This window comes from Opisthocomus hoazin, chromosome 1, assembly GCF_030867145.1.
Source record: "Opisthocomus hoazin isolate bOpiHoa1 chromosome 1, bOpiHoa1.hap1, whole genome shotgun sequence".
NCBI lineage: Eukaryota > Metazoa > Chordata > Aves > Opisthocomiformes > Opisthocomidae > Opisthocomus > Opisthocomus hoazin.
The window spans coordinates 100,775,283-100,790,188 of record NC_134414.1 but is presented as its reverse complement, the minus strand read 5'-3'; the positions used below and the strand labels follow the sequence as shown (position 1 = coordinate 100,790,188).

At 36.4% G+C, this 14,906-nt stretch overlaps 1 protein-coding gene across 1 annotated transcript in view; it reads right to left on the bottom strand.

Moving 5' to 3' along the window:
- USP9X (ubiquitin specific peptidase 9 X-linked) overlaps positions 1-14,906 on the bottom strand; it is a 106,311-nt gene that overhangs the window by 24,668 nt on the left and 66,737 nt on the right. Inside the window, exons 24-29 of the mRNA XM_075430749.1 lie at positions 12,955-13,080; positions 10,382-10,507; positions 6,990-7,156; positions 1,108-1,216; positions 375-521; positions 107-253 (exon numbers count right to left, since the gene is read on the bottom strand). Coding sequence (XP_075286864.1) covers positions 107-253; positions 375-521; positions 1,108-1,216; positions 6,990-7,156; positions 10,382-10,507; positions 12,955-13,080 — 822 coding nt within the window. The remainder of the gene's footprint in view (positions 1-106; positions 254-374; positions 522-1,107; positions 1,217-6,989; positions 7,157-10,381; positions 10,508-12,954; positions 13,081-14,906) is intronic.

The following is a 14,906-nucleotide window of genomic DNA, read 5'->3' as shown; positions in this document are numbered from 1 at the left end:
TGGGACCTTTTACGGTTACAGACCACAAGATGCAATGCTTCTTTTTACCTAGTTACAGTAAACAAAACCAAAACCCCCTTCCATAGATACAAAAACTTGAACTTACTTTAATGAGATTAGCACCTCCTTTTTCACAACCAATATGGTATTTCTTCTCAGGTGTCTGGAATGCTAACAGCTCTTTTGTTACTCCAAGGTGACCCTCCAAGATAGTTTCTTCAACACCTGTTTCCCCTGTTCTTTTTACTTCATCCTGCCATTTAAGAGAAAGTTAAGATACTCTAAATAATGTACATTTACCAAGCTTAAAACTGTACTTCACATCAAAGCGGTAAAAAGCTGATTATCAGAAATAAATTGATCCTAAAACTTACCCTAATCCTCTTAAGCCAGTCAATTTCATTATTGAGAAGAACTTCAGCATTGGGAACATTAATATTACTGTTGTAAGCATAGTTAAGAAGATGTCTTAAGAGAGTGAAGTAGTCTCCAGAATGCTTAGCTCGCTCTCTTGCAGTACTCTATGTAAACCAAAAACAAATTATATAGAATTCACACACACTCTATTTATACTGCAACAGTAACATTTTCCCTAAAACTAGCAGTAGATACCAAAGAGAAGTGTAAGGTAACTTTTAACCTTTTTTAAGAGTTTACAATTGTATTTAGCTGTTAATGAATGACTTCTGGACTATTTTAGTAGCAATTTCTATACCTGAATGTGAAACAAACAGTGAAGTGATCAAATGCTCAAGACAGCCATGAGCATACAGAACTGAGCAGTCCTTGCAGGCCCATTAAAAGCAGGCAGTAACTGCAGTATCTATCTGCTAATGATTTCTACTTGAAGGTTAGCTTTCACTGAAAATCAAATACATAAATTAAAGCTTACTGTTCGTGTTCTTATCAGAAAATGCAAAGATGTCCCTTTCCCCCCCTCATCTAACTCCAATGGAAATCAACCATGCTGCTTGCCTATAGGTCAAAAGGAATCTGTATTTTAGTGACTGTTGTTAATACCAATTTGCTTTTTCTTGCAGACATTTTGTCTTATTCCTTTTTACAGGAATTCACATTGTACTGAAGCCTTTACCTCTAAATACTTACCCCTAGAACAGTAAACAGCAGGGTAATGAAGAAAAGGAGAGGTCTCTGTCCCATGCAACACCTGGTAGCCATTAAAAAGAATTGCTCCTGTGCCATCTGACGAACAGTTCTGGAAATTATTTAATAGAAACATTAAATACAATTTCCCTATCCAAACAGGACATTAAAAAAACCCAAACAATTAAATTTGCACTTATCTGCTTAATGCCATTTTCTAAAACTGCACGTAAGGTAAGAAAAGAAATACTTTAATTATTCACTACCCATCATATTATTTCTCCTTGCAGTGAAATTTTATACACAAGAATTACTATTACAAAACCTGTTTCACCACTCAAATATTCAAAGGTAAAAGAAGAAGAAACTTATCAGCACCTAACCACTAAACCTTTGCAGCTGCCAGTAAATACTATGTAACACAACAATTTTCAACCCTTCATAAATTTTTCTGTTTTTTTCTAATCACCAGTTGTGTCTGAAAATAAAAATAAAACTACCCTAGTAAAACTGCTCTTACATACGACTACAGCAGTTTGCTGAGCATCTATGAAGTGATCAAACCTTATCATTAGTAAAGAATGAGTAAAAATGACCTCCTGAAAATTCAAGTGGCTAGAATTAAAGGAAATTTTCCATTTCAGAACTTCATCTAACCACCGGAATAAAGTGGGGGTGGATAAGCTTAAATTAAAAAGGCAAACCCTATTCTTTCAAGTTGTGAGATTAATTTTCTGAGCATTGTATCTTGTAAAAACTGTTAGACACAACTCTGCTTGGGTGGGGAGAGAACACAAATGAACACTGCGTTTTATGAAAGTATCTCAACATATAAGAAACTGAATTTTACAGTGTCTTTTTGGTGTGGCTGTCATTGTTTTCTGCCCATAAGATCACTGTGGAAAGCACATGAGAGAGTCGTACTTCCTTCTGAGTTCTTTCGTGTGCAGTTAACTGTGCTTCAAAGACACCCAAGAATGGCCACGAGGTCAAGAGCCAAGATGCACCTAGCTGAGCACTCAGTCTCTGGTACACAACTAGGAAAGTGCACAAGAAGAGGGAAGCACGCAGTGACACTTCGCTAGAATGTTCTCTCAGCTTCTAACTATTTGTGGTTCAGGAAGACTACCAAAAGCAGTATTTCATAGCCCTCATTGGACAAATTCATGAAAGAACCCCTCAAACTATTTCCAAACTGAAGGTTTACACTGCTTAAACACTATGCTCGAGAAGTTCTTGTACAAAGAAACACTGTTCTTTATTTATTCTCCCTTTGCTACTTCAGATTTTAAAGGTCTCTGTGGTATTCTCCTCCCACCATTTCTCTCTTCTCCAATACTAAGCGCCCCAAGCTATTCAGCTGGAAATCATTTCAGAGCTTTGATCTCCCATGTCACCCTTCTCTGATCTTCGCACGTTCTACTACTTTGCTTTGCGCTGCAGAAGACCATGGGGTGGAGGGTGTCTGTTTTGTTCTTCGTAATTTGTGACATTTTATGGGATCTGATTGCTGAGCTGATGTTTTCATACAACTTCTCAAAGAAATTTCTTTTAAGATGCAACCCTTCAACTGCTTGGGACACATCACATAGACCTTCCTCAGTTTCATGCACTTAAAGGCAGAACGAAACAGATAAAGGTGGAATTTTCCTGAAGTGAGAAACATGGCCAAGGAAACACACACTTTACACTGTTGCGTCTTTAAGGAGTACGCAGTATTTGAACACACATATTACGTTTTTGTGAGACTGTAACAACCCAAGAGCTCTTAAGGAACCATGGGAAGGATGCAGCCACCTAAACGCAGGCATCGAGTGCCATGTTAGACACTGTGACAACAGCACAAAGCTGGCAGATAGGGCAAAAGTTGCATGATAAACTAAAACTCACCCAGTGAAACAGCTGGAGGCCAAATGCCTCCATTCAGGCAGACAACCTGAATCTCACCCTACTGATAGCTCCAGGATACAGATACCTGTGTAGTTAAAAGTCAGCCACTTCAATGGGTGTAAGTGCCATTACTTTACACTTGTACTAAGAATTTTTATTTATGTGGGCCACATATGGGCCAAATACTTTGCAGCCACCAGTGGAACACTTCCGGGTTCCAGGATCATCTAGGACTAACTGTTCAGCTATCTACTGTTGACTAAGCCAGTCTTGTATTCAGGGGTCAGCACTAGAAAAATCAGTTACCTTGGAGAGTAAGAACTGGTCTAGTACTTAGCACTAAACATTTTGCATTCTGTTTCTCTATTTCTAGGTAGCACGGTTATGCTATGAGGAAACATCAGAAGTCCCTGCAATCTCAACCTCTGAAAGAAACAAACAAAACCCACCAATCCATCTGATCTTTTCCAGAAAGATCATATTTGTGAGATCTGAAGTTGATCATCTTCCTTGCCTTTGATGGTGCACCAAAAACATTTTCTCACATGCGTATTTTTGCTCACATTGTTCTCTGATTGAGGATAACAGATTAGAGAACAACAGTTGAAAATGGAAGGATATTCAGAATTCTGTCTGGTATTTGCTAGACTTTCTCTGCACTGCAAACACTAATTTGTTTTCACATTAATTCAGAAATGGATTTTTTTGTTAAACTTAGTTCACCTCAATGTCTTCATTTTCAAAGTGGTCCCCATTTCCACTCCAGTTTATGCTATTCAAACCATCCATAATAACAAAGAGTTGCATTCTAAGTGAGATTATCATATATATCAGAAGTTTTACAAGCATGTAAGCGAAAGGAGCTCAATGGTTAGCTTCTTGTACTGACAGTATGAACCATTTTTCCATACAATAAATTCAGCTTATTTCACATTCTGGTGGAGAAAGAAATCAGAGATAAGGAGCTAAGCAGCAGTCCACTTGGACAAGCCCTTAAAAATTTATCCCCTCTGACACACACACCCCCCAAAAAAAAAAAAAAAAAAAAAAAATCAACCCCATCCATTAATGGCACTCTTATTCTTAAAGAGCAAAAAGCTAACATACTTCGGGAATTAAGCCACTACTGTTCAGACTTGGGCTGAAATGCCAGCAAAACATGTGGAAAAAGAAGCCCCAGCCTGGGGACACATCTTGTTTCTTCCAATATTTTAGAAAGAAAAGTACAACAGTCAACTATTCACTAGGCATAACAATACGAAATAGTTGGGATTTAAATTCAGTCAACAATGCTCAAATCAGCAAGAAGTGTAACCATCGGAAGAGACTGGCAAAACCATGACCAATACTCCCATCTGTAAACCAAGACTGTCAAGTTTTCCTAAAAAGACATTCCACCTCCACCACAAACTGTTAGATAGTACCTGCACAATGAAATTCAGAGACTTACAGATTTAGAATTTCCCAGTTTGAACGAACAGTTCACTTCCTTAGGGAAATATGACCAGAACAGAAAAACCCTCACAAAAAGCATCTGCAGTTTTCTAGGACTGAAAGCGTGCTAAGTAGCCATTTTGGTGTGGGTTTGTTATTGGCACTATTCTGTTTGTAAAAACAGAATATTGCTATCTTGCTAGTAACTATTTTAAAGTTTTACATAATGCTCTAAATGTAAAACAAAGCAGACTAATTTTTGTAATCAATGAAGTATAATCATTCTATGTTTTCTGTTTGGTTTTTCTTTTTTTGAAGTAAACATTAACGCAGTTATTCTGCAAGTTCTTGCAGCAAAAAAGGCATTATGGGCACAGTATGCTTACAGTGGGAAGGATCACAAAATAGATTCATAGTAACAAAAGAATAACCCAGAATTTTCTTCCTTCAGTTACTCTTGATGACAAAATTCTGGCTTATTAACCCAAGCTGGTGAAAGCGACAGCAAATATGAAACTTTTAACCCTGACACCTGATAAATGGTGGCAGATATAAAACCAAAAGAATAGAGATATCTAGCTGTGACAACAGCTTTCCAGCACATGTAAAGCGACAAGAATCTCAGTTTGTGATATTCAAAGCTTAAAGAAAGGTCTGAAGACCACTTCGTGAGAGACATGTCACACAAGAAACAGCCCCCAGAAGTTTTGATGTTGTAAAACTTCCAATAAATAAGCAAGTAGATCACATAGATTTGGCCACTATATTAATTATCTTGAAGTTCTCCAAAGTTATTATTTGTGCAAACATACTTATTTACAAGCTAAACCTGAGAACTGCTCACTAAACTTAATATGCAAAGGAATACTTCTATATGCAAAGTGTTGATACCAAACACTAACTGAAATACAAACAAATGCTGGTGAACTCTTGAGAAATGTCACTTAAATTCCAAACACAATGCCAGACAGTCAGATAACGACAATGAAATTTATCATAAAGATTATCACCCATTGCTTACAGTTGTACAATTAAGATCATGTAAAAAAGCCACAAATCTGACAAATCTTTGAATCACATCAAAAATCAAAGGATGGAGCAGCACTGACACTTGTCCATGCTATTCAGCTGTACTGGTACTCCAAATCTGACAAATGGCCAACACACACTTAAGAGTCAAAACAGTAACTTGATGGCAATTGTTGATGGTTTTAAAAATAAAATTTAGTGATTTCTTACTCATCAGACTTGAAAGTTACCCAAAATAGTGAAAGACAGCTTGTTTCATTTAATGTGTAAAATTGCAACATGCATTTGTCAGCATGTTTTGTTAAACTTATCAAACTTTGGTGGTAATAACAAGCCTCAGTGAAGCTGAAAATTCACCATCCTGTATCAAAGGCTGCGAATTTATAAAGCTTGTGGGACTCTGATATTAACACTCCACAGTTTCACCAATGTGTGCAAGTAGTTCATTGTAAAGAGATACTCTGATGATATTATTGATCCTTTTGTTGTGGTGAATATTCCTGAAAATAAGACTGTGTCATCTAGAAAAGTAAAAAAATGAAAACATGGTGCTGACCCTAGTCATCTGAGAGTGCCACAATCTGACTCCATTTCAAATGTACTGAAAGGCTTAAACAACTTCACTAACTTCTGATCTCTGCAATTTCTCAAAGAAAAGTTAAAATATTCATGGAACAACAGTGGAGATACCTTATAAAACTAGAACTGAATCTTTGATAACAGTGCAAAGCACTGGTAACTTTCAGTGTAATAACACCACACAAAAACTTTCCACCTGTATGGCATCTTAAAATATGCACCCCAATATTTTACATCATAATTTCAGATGGGCTAAATGTCACAAGACACGGATCATACAGTGCTGTATTGTGCAGATGCTGTCTAAGAACTGTAGGAATAGCTTGGAGATAACAAGAGATCCCCAAACTCTACAGCAGGACTGCAGCACAATGGAACCTCATCGCTCTTGGCAGCTCCTGTTGGTGTTCCTTGTCCACCTGTCAATCCCCCAATGGTGCTAAGGGTTCCACCAAGACGCTGCTACTGCACCAGGTGACAGCTCCAGTGCAACAGCTCTATGTAAAGCACGTTGAGGCACATGAGAAGTCACAAGTGTACCACTCCAGTGCAGGAAAACCAGAGGATTAAATCTTACCTTCCCCCTCTCCTCAAACTGCTTGCACTGCATCTTGTTTTTACTTATCAGGAAAAGTATAAGAAAGTTCTATATCTGTCACCTCTACAGTCTTAATTTATTCTACATAAGCTGTTCTAAGGCCATCAGTAGCACACGATCAGGCATGTATCTGGCTTGACAATATCCTCCTTATGGGTACAAAGAAGACAGCACTCATATAGCTACCACTTTAAGATAGGTATCCAAATTACAGATTTGTATTGCTAAACAATAAATTAAGACAACTGCAGAAAAATCACTTAAATAAGAAGTCACTGCTCTGCATTTAGGCTTCATAATTATTTTGAATTGTAAGACAATACATGTGCTTAAAAAAAACACCATCAAAACTTACTTGCTGTGACAGTGCAATAGCAAATCAATGATAAACGTCTGCCATGCTTTTTCTTTACTGAGTGCATCCAGTGCCGTTGGAATCAAAGCAAAACACAGGGTCATCACCTCCAATGCTTCACAGCAAACCTGTTCATCTTCCATGTCTGGTTCATTTCCTGCATTTGTCTGTGAAAATAAACAAGAGAGCACAAAGTGGGCATAGAAAAAAATCCCGAGAAACCAAACTGGCTCCAAGGCATACACACCAAATACAAACACAAACCACATATTTGTGTTCTAAGTGATTATCAGTGCCAAGTATTTTCTGCACTCTACTCAAATGTGATTCAAAGCACTGTGCGGGATGACCTGAACTTCCAGTACTGTGCTTCTCAAAGGAGGATTCCAAGCATGAACTTAAGGAGTCAGAAGTTAAACACAAAGCTTGAAGGCAAAAGTTACATCAGTTAGTACTGTTGGGGGTTTTTTGTTAGTGTGTATTTGGGTTTTGTTTGGTTTTTTTTTTAAATTTTTAAATAGGATGTTTTTCTTTACTACTTGGAACCTGGAGTTCAAACCTTTGGAAACAGTTACTATTTAAACAGAGAAAGGCTATAGTGCTGTATAATTCATCAAGCAGTCCAGTTTTACAAAGCTTTGATACTCACAACTTATTTGACCAAAAGCTTCTTAATACTGTGAGAATTTATTCAGCACTTCACTATTTTTCAGAAACATGAAAAAGCTGAACCAAATTTCAAACATAATTGCTGTTGTGACTTTTGAAATATGAAAGGATAGTATTTCTAATTGCTACATAGGTTACTCTTTCAATTAAGCACTCAAATCAAGTCGGTTGATTTTGTTGCCTTTTTTCCAAAATAAACACTTTTGAGAACAAAAAGCAATCCCTCTCCTCCATCTAAGCCAAAATTAATTAGCTTGAAGTTCTGAAGGAACTGAATGTGAGCAGGTTTCAATCATAATCAGTAATCATGGCTGCAGGCTAGCAACATTCACCAGAGGTATAGAATAAGTATTTGTTTTATATATGGAAAGGTATCAAGATTAAGTAGGCAGAAAGAAGGGATTATTAAAAGGCAGAAGAGATAACTAACTGTAAACATCATCAGCAGAGGACAAAATATGTTTCAGTCTGGCAACAGACACTATTTTGACTTTGCACAGCAGCTAAAAATCAGAGACAGTCACTACCACTGCAGCGGGAGGATGTGGTAATTCTGACACATCAAGATACGAAAGTAAAAGCAGAACGCTTTCAACAAGTTCAGGACTGCACTTGCTCTGCACTGACATCCTCTTTAGAAAAGAAAGTTATTTCTGCATGGTTGCAGGGACCTAGCAGAAAGGCAAAGTGCATTTTACACTCAATGAAGTACTTCCCTATACTCAGGCACCAAGAGCTGACGGGTCTGGCACAAGCAGCATCCTTGCAGCATTTTGGGTGGTGCATTTTGCAGCCTTCTCGGAGCTGGTAATGAAATGGCGGTTTGACACCACGGAAAGTTGTGCACAATATTCTTCAACCACTGAGAGGGTTCCCACGCCAGAATTTTTTGAGGCAGGAGGCAGACAACACTCCATAAAAGTTATGCCCTCACAATAATTTATGTTGAATTTAAAGTTTAATTGAATTCACCAGTTAAGTTCAGAAGCTTCTTAAAGTGCTCATAACATTCTTTCAGAAGTCATACTTCATACTCTGAAGTGTCTCTTAAAAAGACATTTACCACAGTTGCCTTCGATTTTTTCAGGAATCCTGGCATGTCATTGCTGATTCCACAAAAATCAGTCTGCTTTTGTTGTTTAACTAACATTAAATTATAAATCTCTACCCCACAGACTTAGCAAAATGCTCCTGTGACCTATGAGTCAAAAAGTCTAAGGTTTAGTGGTCCACTGAGAAAACTGAATGCATTTTTCTCAAAAGACTTTTTCCTGAGTGTCAGTGTTTGTCAGTCACCAGTATGTTCCATCTTTATAAATTATCATAGGAGTTACTCCCCCTCACCTGTAACCAAACACAATTCTTAAGAATGTGTCTCTTCTTGCATCACATTTCTCTACTTCTGCAATACTTTCCTCTCTTTTAATGTTTTTTTTTAACAGTGTACTTCATTCCCCCCTTCTTATTACTTCTGAAATTTCTTCCTCTTTTTAGTTTCCAATTTTTCCCTTCAATCTTTATTTTCCTTTTGCCTAGCATAAACCAAATGCACTTGCCATTTGCAATACATGCCCATAAGTGTCAGTAAAAATGAAATAAAATTTAAAACAAACACACAAAAAAGCTACTGAAGGATGAGTGAAAATGCACAGCTTAAAGTTCACCTAGTATTAAAACTTCAGTTGTTTGGAAGTATTTTTACAGAACTTAGCTGTACCATTTCCACACAGAAAAATGCCAGAAAACATTTCGGTGTATCTTCCTTCAGGTGTGTTTTATCTAGTGCACTGCTGCTCTTAGAACATCTAATGTATATATAGAAGAGCACATCTTTATGTGCCTGGACTGTCATGCTAACTAAACCATGTTTTATATGCAAGTTTATCACTTAAAAACGCCCACCCAAAACAACAAAAAACCCCACCTTACTTCACGAAGCACAACAGCTACTACACCAAGAATAAAACCTCCCTATGTATTCCTTTCCCTTTTACTCTGAGGCTAGTACTGATGAGTACTAAACTTGATTTTATAAGATGAATGAGAGAAGATGTTTAGAGAACCATTAGAGAACAAAAAAAATTTGTTTTTTAAATCACTGCCAAAATACAGATTACTATTTCCTATAACTGTGAGCAACACTGGTTAAACACAAGGTGTGTGACAACATACTAATATACAACTCCCAACTCCAAACTATTTGTGTAAACCATATGTGAAATAATGAAGATAATATCTACATAATACAAGGAAAAAAGTCATACAGGATTAGCAATTATCTCATTTTAGCAGTGCTTCAGTGCTAATTTCAAATCAATTAGCTCTTGTTTCTCATTCTGGACTGCACATATGCTTTAAATCAACTTCTGCAGAACATATCTTTTAAGTTTGAAGACTAGAAAAACTACCATTGCAAGAAATGCTTATTTCTTACTTAGATACAGAATCTAACTGGACTGAAAACATGTTACAGCAGCTTACAGAACTGGAGCATTTTTGAACTGACACCAGATCCAAGTTACAATTAAATAGCTACTAAGAAAAGGAATTTGGAATAGAAAATTAGACTGTGGTATGGCAACTTTTACTAGACTCTGAAACACATCATCACCAAGCTACCTGCCTAAAAGGTCGCCACACTCTAAGCCTGACCTGGTTGACACTGTCCCTTTTATAAATAAAGCAACAGTTACACAAAAAAGAAGTTGCTTTGGAGTTCTTACCTTTTCATAGATTTTACTAATTTCCTCATTTGAGCTGAAAACCAGCTGAACTGACCCACAACCTGATGCCCAAACGATTTTTTGTACCGCCCTAATAACACAGATATCAGGGATGTATTTTGAAGCCTGGAAAAAATAAAATAAACCAAAGCAACATTAAATGCAGTTGTACATAACATTACAATTGAATCTAAATTATCACAAATGTATTTTATACAATGTAAATTTTAAAATTTTAGATTTTAATGATTTTTTCCTTAAATAGAAAAAAAGATGATGCATCTTGAAAAGTGTATGTACTTCATTATGTAATATTTCATTTTTTACTAGAAAGTAGCATGTATGTTAGCTATATCACAGAATCTTGAATCGTAATGCTACAAGTACCACAAATTACATTGATAAATAATCAGCAACTCTGCTTCTGAGTAAGATTTAGCAGAAACTACCAACTTCAACGCTAAAAACATTCTTGATTTGGGGAAAAAACCCAACAAACCACCAAGCACGCATCTGGAAGGTAGCTAGCCTCTTCAGTAATGTAATGAGTTGAGGTTATTTCAGAGTTTGTCCCATCCATGATATTTGTTGTGCTAGCTGAGAGCTGGCGAGACAAACTAATGCTTATTAAGTACGTGATAAATATAGAAAAGGATTGTTCTATATTCAAGTTATACAGGGTTTAAAATTAGTAAGAACACAGATCAAGTATCTTACAAATGCAGAATCACTCTTCAGTATTTTGGGCATGGTCTGAGTTAACGTCCAATAGTTTCTACTGATATACATATATTACAAAACATACTACAACTGCCATTATTTATACTTTGCATCAGATTCCAAAAAAACCCTGAACCTACCTGGAGTCTATATTCAAAGTAGAACTGTCCAGAAAACAGGCAATCTTTAAAAGCAGACGGTAGACAGTTCTCAAAAATTTCAAATTTAATTTTTCTTATGCTCAGACTTAATAAAAAAAGGAGACTAACAAGCTTAACTAATAAGCTAGCTGCATCAGGAAACCTGAACAATGTACATTCTTGCTACTGATATGGACATTAACAGTAGTTACATGAAAAATAATAGGTATTTCACTTCTGTCACAAGCAAATCAACCTTACAGTAACTGTATCACAAGAAAAACTTGTCACATAGAAGAACAACATTTTTAAAAAATCTCATTATACTATCAAAATCTTGAAGTATTAAAATTTTATAAAAAGGTGAAAGATTTCTTTCCATATTGTAGTCTTCTGTCTGGCCTACAAAACCACATCAGATTTTTTTTTTTTTTTAACTGTGAGGCCAGTTAAAATAGTCTTTCACCATCAAAACATTAAAAGAAAAAAAAAATCTTTCAAAGGTAAACTACAATAAATACAAAATTTAGATGTAGAGCAGTTTTCATAATTTCAAAAAATTATAGACTATACTTTAACAGCAATACTGTTAAAGAAATTCAGATTTTGTTTGCTTTGATGTGCCTGGTGAAAGAAAAATTATTTGTATATTTGTTAGAAGCCCTTCAAAAAGGGCAAAGGCACAATTAAAAGCCTTTCTTCATACTCCACCTCAAAAGACATATCTCCTATGGAAGGAATTTAATTAAATCAGAGTTCATCTGGCTGATTTCAGACATAAAATCCACTATGGATGCAATACCACCACTAACGGAAGGCATTGTTCAGCCTAGCAGTCTAGTATGTTGTGCTTTCTTTCAACACTGCTCTTTGTTCACAAGGAATAGTGTACTTTGCAACACTAAGATGATAATACAAGACTACTTCTGTTTAGGTATCTAAGACATGTTTTGGAGACAGCTTTGCAGAGATTCTATATAGTACAGAAAAAACCATATCCACTTCTTCCACACTGGAAACTGAGGGATCCTGATTCACCATGGAAGATGAAGTTCAAGTAGTTTCAATTTAGCTTCTGCTGAATTCAGCAGAATTCACTAATGTATTCACTAACATGACTCATAATTCCAAATCCAAATGGGGTTTGGTCATACCATACAGTACCATACGGACAAGACTGTTCTATTTGCAAAGCACATTGTTTAACCCTCCAGAGCACCACCATCCAATTTTTCACTTGTATCATTAACACATTTTCAATATACAAAGACACACTGGCAACGATTTGAGACTTTTCTCTTTCAGCGTTCAAAAATCACGCTCACATAAAAGACCAAAAAAAAAGAAGGATGTATCTCAAAAATGTTTTCAAAATACCCATTAACTTCTTTAAATCTATTACATCACATTTCTAAAGTTCTGATCTAAGTGTAACAATATTCACAATCCACTGAAGAGCTTGTACAGAACCTGCTTATTACACTTAGGCCTCTTTATGCTGTTAAGATACTGAATTTCATCACTGCTTATGGAAACAATTCATTAAATGCTTTTAATTAGTTAACCGCTTATGAACCATATGAACATTACCTAAAATGTTTCATGATACTTTAGAAGGAAAATCTGTATTACAAAGCAGTAAATTTAAGGATTAAAAAAAAACCCCAAAAAACTACACAAAGAAAAAGGCGATACAGAAAGGAATTCACTAACCTCATCAGATATTTGCTGTGCAAGACGTATTGCTACATTTCTTAGCATGCATTCTGAAGTTGGATTAGGAATGTTTTGTAGGGCATTTTGTAGCACCACTGCCTGGTCATGTGTAGCCTGGTTTATCTGGAAGAAAGTATTTCTTATTTTTACATGACAAAAAGAAAGCAAGAAGATATGAAAATCCAAAGTTGCTTGGAAAGGCTTGTTAGAAGTAGGTAAGATCTTGGAAGGAAAACTACTTACAGAAACTGCAAACACCAAGAAAAATAAGCCCCTCATTTTCAAATAGATACCATCACATCTGAAGACACTGTATGCTACAGTCTATGATCACAGAGTACAAGCAGTTATGAGGAGAGGCACTTGCTCAAAACTACTTGTGCTTGGGGGTTTGTTTATTGATCAGATTATTTCAAGTTAACAGAATGTTCAGAATTACAATGCCTCCTCCCCTTTCTGTTCATGTAGGAAAAAAACTGTCTGCTAAAACAATGGGTCTCCCTCTGGATTAGCGAACAGTGTCCAGACAGAACACGGGTACAGAGTTCGTGATAGTTAAGAACATTTTAAAAATTTGAGTTAGAGCACTATTGAAGAATTCTGTTCCTGAATTATCCCTCCTGTTCCTTATGATACTTTCACAACAGGAACAGCAGCAAGACAAGTTTTTATCTTTTCTGTATTGGTTTAAGCACAGAGTTCCTTCTCCTTGGGCTGAGAGAGCTCCACAGTTTTGACAGTTGAAATCTGAAATGGTTGTTTCCTTCTCACAGACAAACTTGCTTGAAAAGACTCTGTGCTGTGGTTAGAAGTTAAAGCTTCTTGTACAAAAGAGTTTCTTCATTTTCTAGTACCATTTCATCTAAAAAAACCCGTCTCAAATGCGGCACAAAAGACACTGCAAAGTTGGTCTGTAACACCTAGCACTGGTCATATTCCTTCGCTTTGTCAGCTTCAGTTAAGACTCTTGATTCGGGGAGCAGAATTACAGAACTCCCACTGAAAATCGCAACAGAGCTTACACAGTCAATCAACTATCAGAAACAGGCTGTAAGAGGATCAAACACAATATATATGGGGGTATATCAGGATCTATGTACCAGAATACTGTGTTTAACAACATTATTGATTCAACTTTCTAAGAAATCAAGGAAGAAGGAAAAAAAAAAACAGAAAACTTTAAAAGGTCCTAGTGACAGCAGCAGACTGGTAACTGGAAGACTGCAGACACATAATCTTTGTTACCTCACTCTCTTCAGTACTGATGGAAAGCCAAGACAAAGTTATGCTACGCTACTTATGCTTTAGATATGATAGATGTAAGGTATTCACAAATCCCACTTCCATCTCAAGGTGTAAGCTTACTGGTGCTGCAGCAATAAAAAGTATCAAGACCTAAGTCCTCCAGACAGGATGACGGTGACAGCAAGAATAATTAAAAATAGAAAAATAGCTGGAATACCTGGAAGCAAATGTCCAAGAAGGACAGCAGCAAATTTTAATTTTCGGGCTCTATGCTATATGCCTACTGTAAGAGGGCAGAAATGAAATCTTGATTCACAACATACTTGTCCAAATGTAGAAAAACTAACCAGCCATATTAAACATGCACAAAATCTGCTGCTTTAGATATGCGAGATCACAGTTCAGAACATCTGTGTTACACTTTCCCTTTCCAACTCAGAGAAATCTTAGGGTAGGACACCTTTCAACTATTAACAATTAACTTTGCAACGTGCCTGGTTGTTCTCTGCAACCATTTTCTACAAGCAATGGACAGAATTAGGAATCTAGCAAGCCAAGGACTTATTATTGTGTAGAAAGGTCTGGTGTGACTCAACATCAGTTTTGTTGTTTTACGCTCTAATCGTAAGTAGGAGATACAAGAAATTCAGAGGCACATCCTTCAAAAGGCTCAACAGCTCAAAAGAATCAGAATTCGCATTTAT